General features: G+C 42.3%; 1 protein-coding gene across 1 annotated transcript; it reads right to left on the reverse strand.

Annotated features, from left to right (window-relative positions):
• Positions 1 to 13: 13 nt before the first annotated feature.
• LOC133512302 (acetylcholinesterase collagenic tail peptide-like) lies at positions 14 to 15,640 on the reverse strand. Its single transcript, XM_061841798.1, has 11 exons — positions 15,616 to 15,640; positions 15,469 to 15,540; positions 15,316 to 15,381; positions 9,716 to 9,742; positions 9,597 to 9,642; positions 7,753 to 7,787; positions 6,628 to 6,708; positions 6,450 to 6,546; positions 6,273 to 6,382; positions 1,937 to 2,056; positions 14 to 1,670 (listed from the first exon to the last, which is right to left on the reverse strand). Exons 3-11 carry the CDS (start codon positions 15,322 to 15,324, stop codon positions 1,641 to 1,643), a joined length of 555 nt encoding a protein of 184 aa, XP_061697782.1. The 5' UTR covers positions 15,325 to 15,381; positions 15,469 to 15,540; positions 15,616 to 15,640; the 3' UTR covers positions 14 to 1,640.
• Positions 15,641 to 18,989: the final 3,349 nt, after the last annotated feature.

Genomic DNA, 18,989 nt, shown 5'->3' on the forward strand with positions numbered 1-18,989 from the left:
ATTTTTTGCCTCACTGTCCTGAAGTCAAATCAAACTAAACCTCTCCTGTCTCAAGTGAGTCTGGATCATGAAAAGTAATTTTGTTAAATGCCTGAGTAATTGGAGATAATTTCTTATAGAAATGTATGTTTTCTTCGAGATCAAAAGTTAATACACCCAAAAAGTACTATGCTTTTAAAGAACATGGGGATGCCCAGATGAAGTGAAGAAACGGTTCAGAGCAGGTTGGAACAGCTTGCGGAAGGTGTCTGGTGTGTTATGTGACAGAAGAGTCTCTGCTAGGATGAAGGGCAAGGTTTATAAAACAGTGGTGAGGCTTACGGATTAGAGACTGTGGCACTGAAGAGACAACAGGAAGCAGAACTGGAAGTGGCAGAAATGAAGATGTTGAGGTTCTCGCTCGGAGTGAGCAGGTTGGATAGGATTAGAAATGAGCTCATTAGAGGGACAGCCAAAGTTGGATGTTTTGGAGACAAGATTCAAGAGAGCAGACTTCGATGGTTTGGACATGTTCAGAGGCGAGATAGTGAGTATATTGGTAGAAGGATGCTGAGGATGGAGCTCCCAGGCAAAAGAGCGAGAGGAAGACCAACGAGAAGGTTGATGGATGTGTTGAGGGAAGACATGAGGGTAGTTGGGATTTGAGAGGAAGGTGCAGGAGATAGGCTAAGATGGCAAAATATGACACACTGTGACGACCCCTAATGGGAAAAGCCGAAAGGAAAAACAGGGGAAGCTCAGATGATGAGGTCATGGCTTTAGAAACTCCTGATAAATAAACGGACATGTGAGTTTATTGACGGCACACCTGGGGATGTATTTAAGACCATACCTCAACACTCTGCTTCCCTGTTTGAAATCATGGGAAAATCAAAATAAATCACACAGGAGATCCACAAGTCTGGAGCATCCTTGGCTGCAATGTCCAGATGCTTGAACATCCCACGTTCATCAGTTCAAACAGTTATACACAAGTATAAACATCATGGGATGTTCAGCCATCACACCTCTCAGGAAGGAGACGGGCTCTGTGTCCCAGAGATTCACGTGTTTGGGTCTGAAATGTGGGAATCTACCCCGGAACAAAAAGGTAAAGGCCTTCTGAAGATGCTGGACGAAGGATGTAAGAAAGAATCATTATCCATAGTGAAACAAGTCCTGCTCCGAAACGGGCTGGAAGGCAACTCAACGAGAATGAAGCTATCACCCCTAAAGGATGATAAAAAGACAATTACATTTTGCAAAAAGACATCAAGACAAAGATTTTGAATTCTGGAGACATGTCCTGTAGTGTGATGAAACCAAAGTGGCACTTTTTTTTTTGCCATAATGAACAATGTTGCATCTGGAGGCCTGAAACAGGAGAGCTTTTGTCTGATTTGACTTCAGACAGTGAGACAAAACATGAAGTGTGTTTTGGCACAGCGTTTGTAAACGTCTGACTTCAACTGTAAATACAGTATGTCACGGTTGCGTATGACTCACAAACTGCAATACATAACTGCATAAGAAAAGGTTTATTGACAAGTCAATATTGGTTTATTTGAGTATGAATAAATATATTGGTTCATGCATATTTCAATGAATATATTTGAAGCTGACGTTTATAGGGTTAGTTGGGGGCTTGATGTGGAGAAGACTCAAGCGGGGGTGCTATCATTTTTCCAGTTCTTGGTCCATCAAAGACACAGCACAGCACAAAAAGACAAAACACATGTAAGTAAATGTCATCACATGGAATTGACAGTACTTGATGTATTCTCCATGCCACAGGCTGGGAAAACTCCATTTGGTATGACACCGCGTAATTAAAACGTCATTGTCTCATGAAGAGTATTTTCCAAATGTCTGTACAAAAACAATCAAAAATGTGGCATGTGTGCTTTTTATTAGTCAGCAGTGACATTCATGCCATTAGGGTATAAATTGCAATTACCAGTACATTGATCCACTGGGCCTCAGTGTATAGGTAGAGAGCTCGTTTGTCACTCCAGAAAACCATCACATTCTCTCCTTGCAGCCTCCTCATCGTTCTCTCTCCATGAACTATAAAAATCTGTAAAGGCAATGTGAGATGGACCAAAAAATGGTGTAGATGTAGATCGGAAGTGCCATGAAAATGTATTTCCCTCCTTCCTGATTTTTTTTTCTTTTTTTGTATATCTATCACACACATAGGTTTCAAATAATGAAGCCATTAGCGTTCATCTAAGATGACACGCTGTGCCGACCCCTAACGGAACAAGCTGAAAGGAAAAGAAGAAGAAGAAACTCACTCAAGGGAATATAAAATGCAGTTTTCAAATAATTCATTTTATTAAGACCAAAAAATCCAAACCTTTCTGACCCTCTGTGGTGAAAAAAAGTAATTGTCCTCTGAATCCAATAACGGGTTGTGCCACCCTCGCCAGCAATAACTGAAATCAAGTGTTAGTGATAATTGATGATGAGTCTTTCACTTTTCCGGAGGAATTTTGTCCCACCCTCCTTTGTAAAATTGTTTCAACTCTGCCATATTGGAGGGTTTTCTAGCATAAAGTGCCTGTTGAAGGTCACACCACAGCATCTCAATTGGATTTAAATCTGAACTTTTACTTGGAAACTCCAAAACCTTATTTATTTGAACCACTCAGTGGTGGACTTGCTGGTATATTTTGGATCGTTGTCCTGCTGCATGATCCAAGAGTGAGTTTGAGGGCGCAAACTAATGGCCGGATGTTTTCCTTCAGGATTTTCTTCGACACAACCAAATTCATTGTTCCATCAACCGCAGCAGGTTTTCCTGGTCCTGAGCTAGCAAGCAGCCCCAGACCATCAGACATCCAGCACCATCCTTCACTGTTTGGATAATGTTCTATTTATCAAATGCGGTGCCATTTTTACATCAGACATAATGGGCTGCACACCTACCAAAAAGTTACATTTGTGACTTGTCAGTCGACAGAATGTTTCTCCAAAAGTTTTGAGGATCATCAAGATGTTTTTGGCAAATGTCAGACTGTATTCTTTGCTGAGAACATGGGTTTTTGCCTGGGAACTCTCCCAAGGATGCCATCTTTGGCCAGTGTCTTTCTTATGCTAGATTCATGAACACTGAACTTAACTGAGGCCAGTGAGGCCTGCAGGTTAGATGTTGTTCGAGGTTCTTTTGTGACCTCCGGGATGAGTCTGTCACAATCTTGGAGTAATTTTATTTGGTAGCTCACTTTTGAGGTTTGCCAATGTTCCCAGTTTTCTCCATTTGTGGATAATGCCTCTGACAGTGGTTCGCTGGAGCGACAAAGCCTACGAATGGCTTCGTAACCTTTTCCAAAGCAATGGATTTCAATCACTTTTTTTCCTAATTTCTTCTTGAATTCCGTGGCATGATGCATTGGTTCTTGAGATCTTGTAGCCTACATCACATTTTCTGACAGATTCTATTTATGTGATTTCTTCATTACAGAACTATGGTGGTGATCAGGTTTGGGTGTAGATTGTGAATTTGAATTCACCCTTCCCAAATTTGTCAGAAACATTTTAAGTTCCTCTCGCAGCTCATACACACGGGTCAGCACCTTACCGCGCGACAACCATCGGACCTCGGGTCAGCACCTTACCGCGCAACAACCATCGGACCTCCGTGTGGAGCAATAAGGCTTTATGCTCCGCCCCCATTTCCTCACACAGAGATGCGAATATACGGCTTTTCAGAGGTCGTGTCTTTACAAAGTTTACTATGCGCACCACATCGTCCAACACAGGAACCAGTTCTGCTGGTAAAGTCTTAGCAACGAGGGCCTCACGGTGCAAAAAACAGTGCGTAACAATCAGATCTGGGTTTCTTTCCTTCACTCTACTCACGAAGCCTTTGGTGCGCCCGACCATGGCTGCAGCTCCATCAGTGCACACACTTGTGCAGTTTTCCCACGTAAGTCCTCCGTGGTCAAGATATTCCGATGTGACCCGAAAAATTTCCTCTCCAGTTGTTTTTTCTGGCAGTGCCTTGCAAAATAGGAAGTTTTCTCTAATGGCATCTCCATCCACAGAACACACATTGGCCAAGAGCTGAGAATGTCCACTAATATCTGTCGACTCGTCAACTTGCAACCCAAATTTCCGACTGATGCGTATCTTTTCCAAAACATGGCTTTCGATGTCTGTAGACGTGTCATCAATATGTGTGTTTCTTTCGGCTTGTCCCTTTCAGGGTCGCCACAGCATGTCATCTCAGATGAACGCATATATATGTTTAGCACAATTTTTTCCTGACGCAACCCTTCTCAGGGAGTAGAGGGCCCAGTGGGATACAAACCCACAACCCCTGGTTTACCAAACCAGTGCTCTAACCACTGAGCTACGGGGCCTACTAGACGTGTCATCAATACGCCTGGCAATTGTGTTATCAGAGAGCGGGACTTTAGCTATGTCTTTAACCGCATATCGTTGACAATGGCTTTACATGCAGGTAGTATTAATGTCTCTGCCACAGTGTGGGGCTTTTTTGATTTAGCAACAAGTTTGGCGACTAGGTAACTAGCTTTGAGCGCTTTCTCATTTACCTTTGTGGTTTTTCTCATAAACGTTGCCTGTTTCTCTGTGTTTACACGCAGGCGAACAAAATAGTCTTATCGGCTTGTTGTGTGTCGTTTGGAGATGGCGTTTAAGCTTGCATGGCACCATGGCGCTGTTGGATAGCTTCTCGCCACACAACAGGCATAACGGAATAGGTGTCGTCTCATCCCCGGTGAAATTAAATCCAAACTAAAGATAGCTTTCACTATATTGCCTTGAGCTCACCGTCTTTGCTTTCTTTTTCCCACCACTCATACGAGGGTCTTCATCCGGGTCAGAATCTTGTCCAGGGCCCAGTTCGGAGTTTGCAGTTGTCCTTTTTAAAAACTTCTCCATGACTGTCACCACGGCCTCTCAGGTGCATCACAAATTCTCTTGGAGAAACGAGGCAATCAGCTATGTGTTGCCACACGGACAAATATTACATTACTCTGCCAGCCTTTACACCACGGACACTGAACAATGACATAATATTTGCAGAAAATTATTAATAAATGTTAATGTAAAAAAAAAAAAATTGATATTGGATAATTTCTCACGGCACACCTGACGATCTCTCACACAGTGGTTGAAAATCACTGCTCTATTTTGACAATGTGCTGTTAAATCCTCTCTCATTTAATAGTGTTTTGAGAAGATTTTTATCGTCAATTACGAATTTTCAGGGGCACTGCCATTTTCGCAAGTCACATGACCTACATACACGGATGCCACAACAAAGGCTCGATTACATGGGACGCGATTTCATGGCGGGAGTTACAAAAAGCTGTATACGTCCAAATCATGTTTTGTGGTGAAAAAACGCATGGGTCCATGTCGGCTGCCGTTTTTTCATTAATAACATGCAAAAAATCATGCATTTCATGACAGTCCCCCTTTAAGATTGGTTTTAATGATTTCAAACCTTTGTGTGTGACAGATGTGCAAAAAAAAAAAAAAAAAACCTGAAATGAGGGGGTGGGCAAATACTTTTTCCATGGCAGTGTATTTTAAGCAGCCTGTGCATACAGTAACCTTTGATTGGAGTATTTTGTGATCAAATTTGGTAAAGCCTTAATTCTCTGATAATAATCTAATCCATACACTGGATTATTTCACACTTAGTGATTTTATTTTTTTCCCTTTTACCCCCTCTTTGATTACCTCAGAAAATGGACTCAGGGGTGAAGAATCCCAACCTGTTTTGAATACACTATTGTGTGGTCATCACAGTTAAACCAAGACATCAACTCCATGATAGTGATGTGTAACAGAAGGATTAGCCACAGTTATGAAGCAAACTGAAGCTCGCGCTGAAGCCGGACATGAAAAGAGGAAAACGTGGTTTTGTTGCGTTTCTATGGTCGTGTATGTCATATCAATCAATCTTCACCCATGCACAGTTTCTGTGCTCAGCCCAAAACAACAAAGAATAAAGTCAAGTATGTTGTAAGAGTTCACTCGGTCTTCATTTAGACAAAAGAAGTTCTGTTTTGTTTTTCTCGGGGACATCAATTCCTTACCAATATTCACTATTGTACTTTTTTGGCAGTGTTTACACTACTATGATGTGCATGTATGGTCTGCTAATTTGGTCATCTCAAGTTCCCCACACTATAATTTTTCATCATTATGGAAGGTCTCCCACACATTAAAACTAGTGAAGATGTTAAAAATGACTATGTGTGTCGCCTCACACTTAAAGGGATTTTCCAACTGGTAAAAAGGACTGAACTGACCGTCTGAACTTGAGCCGGCAGTCGATCAGGGGTTCGGACTCTCGAACAGCCGCATGAGACTGAGGGACCTTGACTCCCTTGTTCCCCCTGCAGGCCTGCTAGAAGGTACACTGCAACGCCGGAAAAGATTGTCAGGTCTCCTTTATGGCAACGCTGGGATGGATGATTGCGGCACACCTTGTCCAGGAAGTCCGGGCTTTCCAGGCAAACCTGGCGGGCCCACTGAACCACGCTGACCCAGCTTTCCAATAGGTCCAAATGATCCCTTCAACCCCTGTAAGGGTCAATACAAACCACATTTAAAAGGTTGGTTTACACATGTTAAGTCTTGCAAATGTCTTTAGTTTCAATGTACCATGGTTCCTCTGATACCAGGTTCTCCTCTAGAGCCCTGGACCCCCTTATGACCTGGCTCCCCCCACAGGCCACTGTCACCCTGAGACAACAACGTTTTGAGTTAACGTATGAAAAAAGACAAGTTGTCGTGGACCCTCAGGACTCAGAAAAGTTCACCTTTGAAACACGTAAGAACTGGAATTAAATTAAAGCCAAGAGCAGGGAGAAACTGAGCCACACTTTCACCAGAGTGAAAACTCAAAAGTACAATATTGCAATTTAGTGTTGTCGATATTTAGTTTTTCTCAAATTTGTGAGATTAGATGTTGGTAGGAGTTTGTTTAATAAAGGTGTTTTAACAAATAGTAATAAGCATCAATGCGACTTCAATGGGGTTCTAGCACCTCAGCTAAGGCCCTATGTGTCAATGAATATGGTATATAATCCTTTCAGAAGAGTATCCAATTTGATGAAATAAGGAAATGGTGGGGAAAATGATCAAACTAAAATATCGCAAAAATCAGTCCTCATCAAGGCTAGGGTTGACATGTTTTCGCTTTAAAGGTGAAATCCACTGGTTTGCATTAACAATGTAAGGATTCCTCCGTCTTCCCAAACAACCGAATGGCTGAGCCGCTCATGGCTGCGTATGGAAGTATTCCTCCATCTTCCTGATCAATTGATACTGCTATTTCTTCATCAGATGAGGATAAATCCCAGAAATCAGCGCTGGGCATAAATGGTGTCCCGTGTAATCGAGCCTTTGTTGAGGCACATATGACATAACCGCACACGTAGGTCATGTGACTTGCGAAAATGGCAGCGCCCCTGAAAATTCGTAATTGTCTATACAAAATCTTCTCAAAACACTATTAAATGAGAGAGGATTTAACATCACATTGTCAAAATAGGGTACATATTACATGACCTATTGGATACATTGTTCATGCAAACCAGTGGATTTCTCCTTTAAGCTGCACTTAACAGGTAATTGCATTACTTCTGGTTGTACTTAAATGACAATTAACTAGGGTAAGTGAATACTTAAACATCAATTGAGGGGAGTTCAAGTTGAAGGTCAAACGAACAACGTTCTGGTCCAGATGGTCCACCATGTTTGAAATGTATCCTGGCTGGGTACTACCTTTTCTCCACACATCCCTGTGATGCCAGGTTCACCCCGTGTACATGACACACCGTTTTTGTCAGAGTTTATTCAAATGTAGGACTTTTACACAATTTCATTCAGACGTATCAATAAAAATGCTGAGGCAGCCTAGGACAGACTCCTGAAAAACTCCAGAGTAATCATATGAAGGATCCATTCATTCATTTTCAGTGACATTGACAGGTTTGGGTTGTGGATGAACTGGAACCTATCCTAGCTAACCTAGGTTGGAGGAAAGTTACTCCCTGGACTGTTCTGTACAGACAATATAAAGTAAATAATGAGGTCCTTTCACTCCCGCACGTAGGGGCAATTTAAAATGTTAATCAATAAAATGGCTGTTTTCACAAACTCAGTTCCAATGGAGTTGGGGTGTTGTGTTAAATAAAAATAGAATACAATGATTGCAAATCATCTTCAACCTATGTATTTAATTGAATACACTACAAAGACTAGATTTAATGTTCAACGTGCTATAATAGCAAATAATCAGCTTATAATTTTATAGCTGCAACACATTCCCAAAAAACTGGGATAGGGTCATGTTACCACTTTAATAAATGTTTCAGAACAGACGACACTAACTGTTGAATGTTCATAGTAGGACTTCTTTCCCATTCTTGCTTGATGTACAGCTGAAGCTGTCCAACAGTCCGGGGTCTCCGTTGTTGTATTGACGAGTTTGGACCGCAGACAGGGCAGTCTAATACTCTTTTACTACGAAGCAATGCTGTTGTAACATGTGCAGAAAGTGGTCTTGCGTTGTCTTGGTTAAAAAAACAGCCACGTCCATGAAAAATATGTTAGCTCGTCTCCTGTATGTACCTTTCAGCATTAATGGTGCCTTCACAGATGCCATTGACACTAACACAACCAATATCGTCACAGATGCCTGCTTTTTCAACTTTGCGTCCATAACAGTCCGGCTAGTTCTTTTCCTCTTTGGCCCGGAGGACACGAAGGCCACAATTTCCAAAAACAATTTTAAATTTGGACTCGTCGGACCATAGAACTCTTTTCCACTTTGCATCAGTCCATCTAAAATGAGCTCCCTCCCAGAGAAGCTGGCAGTGTTTCTGGGTCTTGTTGATAAATGGCTTTGTCGAGTTTTACGTTGCACTTATGCATTGCATTGGTTGTCTGAAGTGTTCCTGAGCCAATGTGGTGATATCCTTTATAGATTGATGTTGGTTTTTGATGCAGTGCCGTCTGAGAGTTTAAAGGTCACAGGCATTCAAAATTGGTTTTCGGCCTTGCCGCTTACTGTACATGTGATGAATTTTCCAGATTCTCTGAAACTTCTGATTATATTATGGATAGTGGATGAAATCCCTAAATTCCTCGTAATTGAACATTGAGGAACAATGCCCTTAAACTAAACTTAAACACGCACTTGTTCACAAAGAGGTGAAGCATGCCCCATCTTTTGTTGTGAATGACTGAGCATTTAAGGGAAGCCCCTTTTATACCCAATCATGTTACCCACCTGTTCCTAATTAGCCTGTTCAGGTATTTGATGAGCATTCCGCAACAATTTTTTTGCCAACAATTCCACCATTTTTGGATCATGTTCAAAGTTAATGACAATTTTCTAAAACAACGAGGCTTATCAGTTTCAACATTCAATATTTTGTTTTTGTTGTATATTCAATTAAATATCGGTTGGACATGATTTAGAAATGATTGCATTCTGTTTTATTTATGTTTAACACAACATCCCAACTTCAGTGGAATTGGATTTGTAGAATGTGGGAGGAAGCTGGAGAATTCACATGCAAAAATTAACAATAATGAAAAAAAAAAAAAAACACTGTTCCTCACAATATCTCCTCTGGGTCCAATGTCTCCTTTCAAACCTTTATTCCCCTGAAAGAATATAAATAAATGTCAATAATAGTTTGAACTTCTGCTCAAATTAGACATTTAGCCTGGTGCTTACCCGTAATCCTGGTCGTCCTTTGCTCCCCTGTAAAAAAATGTTTAATAATATTCAGAAATAACATAAATAAGCAAACTTTGGAGACATGTCATTTACAGCATAGCTTTCACAGTGAAAAAATATAACTATAGTATAGTATAGTGAAAAATATAACTGTGGATAACAAGCGCACCATCCCACAACCAATTTCAAGTTATTCAAAGAACAAAATGTGGCAATTCTTTGGGATGTGCAAAGCAAGTGTTTATTTTTCTAACCCCAAATACACTTTTCAATTCTGAAGTTTCTCCCAAGATAATCAAAGGTAACATATTAGAACAAAAGACAAAAAAGTCAAGGCATCTCTGGAAGATCAGTACTATACAGTAAACCACTGTGCGCTTAAGACTGAGTCCTGTGTAGAAAAGGACAATAAATAAATAAATATATTTATCTGGGGTTTGAAAATGACTAAACAAGTCACGAGATGGTGGCAAATCCCATTTTTGATGAAAGGAAATTCCTTAACTCAATTCAACATAATTGTTTGACACAAAGACGATTAGAGAGCATGACACTTGTCAAATGAAAATTTCTGTCCACTTCAACATCGTTTCTTGACAACAAACCGTCATCTCTCGTAACCATGACAAAGCCGAAACTCCCAATGTTATGTTATTAATGTTATGTGATTATATTATTCTATATATAAATATATATGTGTAATTAAAAAACAGAATTAGCTTTTTGTGCACTGTATTGTCTGTGCATTCATCCTTGATCAGGCTGTGCCAAAGTGGAATTTTAAAATTACACACCATCTCATCCTGCACTTTTTACTTTGCCTTGAGACCAGACCTTTCCCACTCAAAAAGAGAAAATCTCATCCACTTTAACCACTTTTTCTTCAATTATTCACATACTCCAACAGTCATTGCATCTTAAAACAACATCGTTTCTTTTTTAACTTTCTCCTTTAAGATCGAAAGTAAACATAAGCAGCATGTCTAGCTCGTCTTTGCTCTACATTGCCCAGACTGCGTTGCGAACTAAAGCAGCGGTGGTAGACGCTGTCTTTATAAAACACATTGATGGGCTGCGTAAGTGCTGTAACATTTGTAATTATGAGTGTACGTCTTTGGGGGGGTGTAAGTTCAACTAGTAAAAAGAGAGTGTGGCAGAGCAGTGGTCGTTGTTAGAGAAAATCCCATGTGCTGCTTAAAGAAACCAGTGGCTTCCTCTTTTCATTCTTTACAGTACGTATGTGAATTGTGCCATTGGATGTAACAACTCACTCATTGAATGACATTGCAAAATGCCACAAACTGAATAGCTGTATGTTATCCTTTCATTTTGCATTAATTTTTTTTTTGCGCGCAACGCAGAATATCTCCGAAGAGACTGCATCAGCAGTGCACAATTGCGTACGCACGCAGTTTAGAGGGAAAATTGGCTGACGTTTTTTTTTTTTTTTTGCCACGCCGTCCCACGATCGACCGAGACTGCCTCGCGATCGATGCATTGAGCATCCCTCCCATAAAGTCTTTAGACAAGTCATAAGTTTTGAGTGCTTTTGAGACATTTTAATAATAAAAATATATTTAAATATATATGAGATTTCAACATTTCATGAATATAACTATAACTATATGGTAAATTTCATCCACCCATCAATTTTCTGAACCACTTATCCTCACAGGGCTCCTGGGCGTGCCGAATGACCTGAGGCTCTGCAAGGGTTGATATAAGAAGCTCTGCAAGATAAGAGGGGCCAAGACCTTGAAGTGTTTTAATAAAACGAGAAAAGAACCTTTTAACTGATCCTGAGACACAGAGAACCAGAGCCTCAAAAATCGCTGCAATGTGTCAGCAGTTACAAATACCGGTCTTTTTATCTTTTTTTTTTTTTTTAGGAAGACCAGAAAGTAGAATATTGCAGTACTCAATGTGATTGGAAAGTCTGGTGGAGGGGCTGTGATTGTCAGAAGAAACGGAAATGTAAATGTCAGTGTTAACAACATCGCAATGGAAAGGTTTTAATATTTATTTTTTTGCTGTAAAGAGCCCAGTTTAAAACAATAAATGTTCACACGTCTCTGCTCATACAACGATATATTAGTTTGCAAAATGATATGGATTAGTGACAGCTAAACCGCATTCTTCTGCAAGTGTATCTAAATGAACAGGTTAGTTAGTGTGAATTGGGGGTACATATTTTTGTTAATATAATATATATATATATATATAATATAATATAATATAATGCAGCCCTATGGGGGCACAAACCAGTGCAATCTGTAGGCCGGTCCCAAGCCCGGATAAATGCAGAGGGTTGCGTCAGGAAGGGCATCCGGCGTAAAAACTGTGCCAAACAAATATGAGCGTTCATCTAAAGAATCCCATACCGGATCGGTCGTGGCCCGGGTTAACAACGCCCGCCCCCGGCACTGCTAACCTGCAGGGCGTCGGTGGAAATTCAGCTACTGTGGGTCGAAGACAAAGAGGAGGAGGAAACCGGATCCAGCGTCAGAAGAAAAAAAGGAATGCACAGAGCCTACAACTGAGTGTAGGGACTTTGAATGTTGGGACTATGACAGGAAAAGCTCAGGAGTTGGTTGACATGATGATTAGGAGAAAGGTTGATATTCTGTGCATCCAAGAGAGCAGGTGGAAAGGTAGTAAGGCTAGAAGTTTGGGAGCAGGGTTTAAATTATTCTACCACGGAGTAGATGGGAAGAGAAATGGAGTAGGGGTTATTTTAAAGGAAGAGCTGGCTAAGAATGTCTTGGAGGTGAAAAGAGTATCAGATCGAGTGATGAGACTAAAATTTGAAATTGAGGGTGTTATGTATAATGTGGTTAGCGGCTATGCACCACAGGTAGGATGTGACCTAGAGTTGAAAGAGAAATTCTGGAAGGAACTAGATGAAGTAGTTCTGAGCATCCCAGACAGGGAGAGAGTTGTGATTGGTGCAGATTGTAATGGACATATTGGTAAAGGAAACAGGGGCGATGAAGAAGTGATGGGTAAGTACGGCATCCAGGAAAGGAACTTTGAAGGGCAGATGGTGGTGGACTTTGCAAAAAGGATGGAGATGGCTGTAGTGAACACTTATTTCCAGAAGAGGGAGGAACATATAGTGACCTACAAGAGCGGAGGTAGAACCACGCAGGTAGATTATATTTTGTGCAGACGATGTAATCTGAAGGAGGTTACTGACTGTAAAGTAGTGGTAGGGGAGAGTGTAGCTCGACAGCATAGGATGGTAGTATGTAGGATGATTCTGGTGGTGGGTAGGAAGATTAAGAAGACAAAGGTAGAGCAGAGAACCATGTGGTGGAAGCTGAGAAAGGAAGAATGTTGTGCGACCTTCCGGAAAGAGGTGAGAGAGGCTCTCGATGGACAACCGAAGCTCCCGGAAGACTGGACGACAACAGCCAAGGTGATCAGAGAGACAGGCAGGAGAGTACTTGGTGTGTCATCTGGTAGGAAAGGGGAGAAGGAGACTTGGTGGTGGAACCCCAAAATACAGGGAGTCATACAAGGAAAGAGATTAGCGAAGAAGAAGTGGGATACTGAGAGGACTGAGGAGAGGCGAAAGGAGTACATCGAGATGCGACGTAGGGCAAAGGTAGAGGTGGCAAAGGCTAAACAAGAGGCATATGAAGACATGTACACCAGGTTGGACACGAAAGAAGGAGAAAAGGATCTCTACAGGTTGGCCAGACAGAAGGATAGAGATGGGAAGGATGTGCAGAAGGTTAGGGTGATTAAGGATAGAGATGGAAATGTGTTGACTGGTGCCGGTAGTGTGCTAAATAGATGGAAAGAATACTTTGAGAAGTTGATGAATGAAGAAAATGAGAGAGAAGGAAGAGTTGAAGAGGCAAGAGTGAAGGACCAGGAAGTGGAAATGATTACTAAGGGGGAAGTCAGAAAGGCACTACAAAGGATGACAAATGGAAAGGCAGTTGGTCCTGATGACATACCGGTAGAGGTATGGAAGCAATTTGGAGAGATGGCTGTGGAGTTTTTGACCAACTTATTCAACAGAATACTAGCGGGCGAAAATATGCCTGAAGAATGGAGGAAAAGTGTTCTAGTTCCCATTTTTAAGAACAAAGGGGATGTTCAGAGCTGTGGGAACTATAGAGGAATAAAGTTGATGAGCCACACAATGAAGTTATGGGAAAGAGTAGTGGAGGCTAGACTCAGGACAGAAGTAAGTATCTGCGAGCAACAGTATGGTTTCATGCCTAGAAAGAGACCACAGATGCATTATTTGCCTTGAGGATGCTCGTGGAAAAGTACAGAGGTCAGAAGGAGCTACATTGTGTCTTTGTGGATCTAGAGAAAGCCTATGACAGAGTACCAAGAGAGGAACTGTGGTACTGCATGCGTAAGTCTGGTGTGGCAGAGAAGTATGTTAAAATAGTACAGGACATGTATGATGGCAGCAGAACAATGGTGAGGTGTGCCTTGGGTGTGACGGAGGAATTTAAGGTGGAGGTGGGACTGCATCAGGGATCAGCTCTGAGCCCCTTCCTGTTTGCAGTGGTAATGGATAGGCTGACAGATGAGGTTAGACTGGAATCCCCTTGGACCATGATGTTCGCAGATGATATTGTCATATGCAGTGAAAGCAGGGAGCACGCAGAGGAACAATTGGAAAGATGGAGACGTGCACTGGAAAGGAGAGGAATGAAGATTAGCCGAAGTAAAACAGAATATATGTGCGTGAATGAGAAAAGTAGAGGGGGAAGAGTGAGGCTACAGGGAGAAGAGATAGCGAGGGTGGACGACTTCAAATACTTGGGGTCAACAATACAGAGCAATGGAGAGTGTGGTCAGGAAGTGAAGAAACGGGTCCAAGCAGGTTGGAACAGCTGGCGAAAGGTGTCTGGTGTTCTATGTGACAGAAGAGTGTCTGCTAGGATGAAGAGCAAAGTTTACAAAACAGTGGTGAGGCCGGCCATGATGTACGGATTAGAGACGGTGGCACTGAAGAAACAACAGGAACCAGAACTTGAGATATCAGAAATGAAGATGATGAGGTTCTCGCTTGGAATGAACAGGTTGGATAGGATTTGAAATTAGCTCATTAGAGGGACAGCCAAAGTTGGATGTTTTGGAGACAAGATTCGAGAGAGCAGACTTCGATGGTTTGGACATGTTCAGAGGCGAGAGAGTGAGTATATTGGTAGAAGGATGCTGAGGATGGAGCTCCCAGGCAAAAGAGCGAGAGGAAGACCAAAGAGAAGGTTTATGGATGTGGTGAGGGAAGACATGAGGGCAGTTGGGGTTAGAGAGGAAGATGCAGGAGATAGGCTAAGATGGCAAAAGATGACACGCTGTGGCGACCCCTAACGGGACAAGCCGAAAGGAAAAGAAGAAGAAGATTTTTGTTAATATAAGTAGAGGTTTGGAGGTGACCCCACGGTGCACACATCCACGCTTGTGTCAAAGAAAGCAAAGCACAAAGGCATAGCGCTTTTAAAGCATAATGCATATACTTTAAACAAGAATACGATAATTAGCTGCTACATAGTGTATTTTATTTATTGTGAGGATTTTCTGCAACGTAACCCCCACGATAAACGACGGGTTACTGTACCCTGTACCTTCATCATGCATGGTTGTACTCTTTCTCCCTTGAGGCCCCTCCAGCCACGGTCACCCTTCTCCCCCTGCAATAAACGCCCACAGAATGAGAATAAGTCAGCGTTGCCGACATTGTCACAGCGAAACTGTTTAAGGGTCCTTATAGAAGAGACCTGGTGGCCACTTGGCCCGATCGAGCCTCTTTTTCCCGTTGTCCCGTCTGTACCCACAACACCCGCTTGACCCTGAAAGAAATACAGTACAGCGCACTCGTTGCGGACCCATGGAGGGTTGGGTGCGGCTGCGAAGGGCGTGTGTACCTCTGACCCCCTCGGTCCTCGACAGCCCTTCGGACAGGAACACAAACCATACCAACAAGGTTAGACCGGTAAGCCACTTGACAATTCTTGAGTCAAGGCACAAATTTGAGCCAAATTTGAAACATCTCACTCCACCACCACTAAACAATCATGTCACAAAAGGGGACATGTAGACATGTCAATTACACACTTTTCACAATCTAAAAAATGAGAATTTATTACTTTTTTGCCTCGGTACATATGTATCGTTAAGCAATACATATAATTTTCTGACCAATGAAGGGAAATAAGATATTTCCCAGCACACTTTAAGAGATTGGGAAGCGCTGCACTCAAGCAATAATGTCTAAATTACATTAGAATCATTAGTCAGATGAAAAATGTCCATTATACTACAATAGTATTACATCATGTTCTGAACAATAAGTAACACTGTCATATCAAAAAAAAATATATGATACAATATAACAATGATATAATACTGCTAATATAAATAATAATCCGTTTGTATCATATACTTTACAGTAATTATAAAAGCTTGAAAGTATATGACTAACCAATAATGCTCGTAAAAACTGAATATCTATTTTAATAAAACAATAACTAAACATCAACAACCTTTTCAACAAATAATTACTTATTACAGATATTTTTATGGACTGAAATATATAGTGTAAAAATGTTTATTATGCTTTAACAATGAGATGGCATGGCTATAAAGTACAAGTATTGTTTGAAACAATATGACTAAAATGTGACTTGTGTTCAGTAAAAAACAAGAATTAAATATGAATCACTAAAAAATAAACAGTTAATGAAAATACATCAGAATAATTACAGTACATAATAATCAAAATCTAAAAAAATGAAAAAAAATGTACAACTACAGTATGGAAATGTAATGAGACCTCCAAAATAATGTTTGTTAGTATCATATAATAATTACTCAATATTTTAAACTAACAATAACTAGCTATGAACAGAAGTATAATGGCAATTGTAATCATGATCATGATCAATATACTGCAGCGCAACTTTCACTTTGTTGACATTTTTGAAACATTCAAAAAGGACTCGCCTTCATTCCTTTAGGCCCAGTGATGTGCTCTCTTATGTCAATCTGCACCAACAGAATTGTTGAACCATCAGTTAATATACACACACACACACACACACACACACACAACACACACACACACACACACACACTGTCCCAGAAATTAGGTAGATTATCACAATTCACAGAATGGCATCAAAGAAGTCTTTATCCCGAAAATTAATTTGATGTCTATTACCGAGGTTATAGTATGCAGCAGTGTGTCCGTTGCATTACTTCGATTCCCGTTACTATGTACAGTACATGTGTACCTAATGAAGTGACCATTTTGTACCATCAATTCTGCTCTTTGCTCGAGTGGAGGAAAGAGAGGAGGAGGAAGAGGAGAAAGGATGAAAACGTCACATGACTTGGCTGGGAATGATGAAAACCCTGCACACACAGAAAACACAATTCAGAACTGTAATTCATCATTTTATGAAATGCATTCTATGAAATAATGCGGTGTGGTGTGTACTAACCTTGGCGATCAAATCCCAGTGAAAGAAACTAGCTCTAGGGACATGGAATGTCACTTCATTGGTGGGGAAAGAGCCTGAGTTGGTGCATGAGGTCATGATGTTCCGTCAAGATATAGTTGGACTCCCTTCGACGCACCGCTTGGGCTCTGGCACCACTCCTCTTGTGAGGCGTTGGACTCTGTTCCACTCTGGAGTTGCCCACAGTGAGAGACGCCGAGCAGGTGTGGGTATACTTATTGCCCCCTGGCTCAGGGCCTGTACGTTGGGGTTTTGGAGTCCTTACAGAAAGTGCTGGCCCAAACGTATTGTGTGTGGCTGCTGGGAATGGCTGGGAGATTACCTTGTCAGAAGGAATTTCAACTCCCACCTCCGAAAGAGCTTTGCTCACCTCCAAGAGTTGGCAGGGACATTGAGTCCGAATGGACGATGTTCGGCGCCTCCATTGCTGAGGCGGCCGAGCAAAGCTGTGGGCGTAAGGTGGTTGGTGCCTGTCGGTGCGGCAACCCCCGAACACATTGGTGGACACCAACAGTGAGGGATGCTGTCCAGCTGAAGAAGGAGTCTTATCAGGCATTTTTTTAACTGTGGGACTCCCGAGGGAGCTGACAGGACAGGATGAGCGGAATGCGGCTTCGGTGGTCACTGGCGCAAAAACCCAGGCGTGGGACGAGTTCGGTGAGGCCATGGAGAATGACTGCAAGACTGCTTTGAGGAAATTCTGGTCACCATCCAGCGTCTCGGAAGGGGGAAGGAGTGCACCGTCAGCACTGTGTATAGTGGTGATGGGGCACTGCTGACCTCATCTCGGGATGTTGTGTGTGTTGTGGGGCTGTCCTGGTTGAGACACCTCTGCAACATCGCGTGGACATCGGGGACAGTGCCTCTCGATTGGCAAACTGGGGTGGTGGCCCCAGTTTTTAAGAAGGAGGACCGTAGGGTGTGTTCCAACTATAGAGGGATCACACTTCTCAGCCTCCCTGGTCAGGTCTATTCAGGGGTGCTGGAGAGGAGGGTCCGTCGGGAAGTCGAATCTCGGATTCAGGAAGAGCAATGTGGTTTTCCTCCTGGCCGTGGAACAGTGGACCAGCTCTACACCCTCGGCAGGGTCCACGAGGGTGCATGGGAGTTCGCCCAACTAGTCTACATCTGTTTTGTGGACTTGGAGAAGGTGTTCGACCGTGTCCCTTGGGGAGTCTTTTGGTGGGGTTCTTTGGGAGTATGGGGTAACAAACCCCCTAATACGAGCTGTTCGGTCCCTGTACGACCACAGTCAGAGTTTGGTCCGCATTCCCAGCAATAAGTCGGACTCGTTTACGGTGAAAGTTGGACTCCGCCAAGGGTGCCCTTTGTCACCGATTTTGTTCATAACTTGTGGACAGAATCTCTAGTCGCAGCCGAGGCATTGAGTGTGTCCGGTTTGGTGGCTCCAGGATCACATCTCTGCTCTTTGCAGATGATGTGGTTCTGTCGGCTTCATGAAGCAGTGTTCTCCAACTCTCACTGAAGCAATACACATCCGATTATGAAGCGGCTCCGATGAGAATCAGCACCTCCAAATCTGAGACCATGGTCCTCAGTCAGAAAAGGGTGGGATGGCCTAGGGCCTCTCCGGGTCGGGAATGAGATCCTGCCCCAAGTGGAGGAATTCAAGTATCTTGGGGTTTTGTTCAAGAGTGAGGGAAGAATGGAGCGGGAGATAGACAGATCGGCGCAGCATCTGCCGTGATGCGGACTTTGTATTGGTTTGTTGTGGTAAAGAGGGAGCTAAGTCAAAAGGTGAAGCTCTCAATTTACTT

Source organism: Syngnathoides biaculeatus, chromosome 14 (genome assembly GCF_019802595.1).
Source record: "Syngnathoides biaculeatus isolate LvHL_M chromosome 14, ASM1980259v1, whole genome shotgun sequence".
Lineage (NCBI taxonomy): Eukaryota > Metazoa > Chordata > Actinopteri > Syngnathiformes > Syngnathidae > Syngnathoides > Syngnathoides biaculeatus.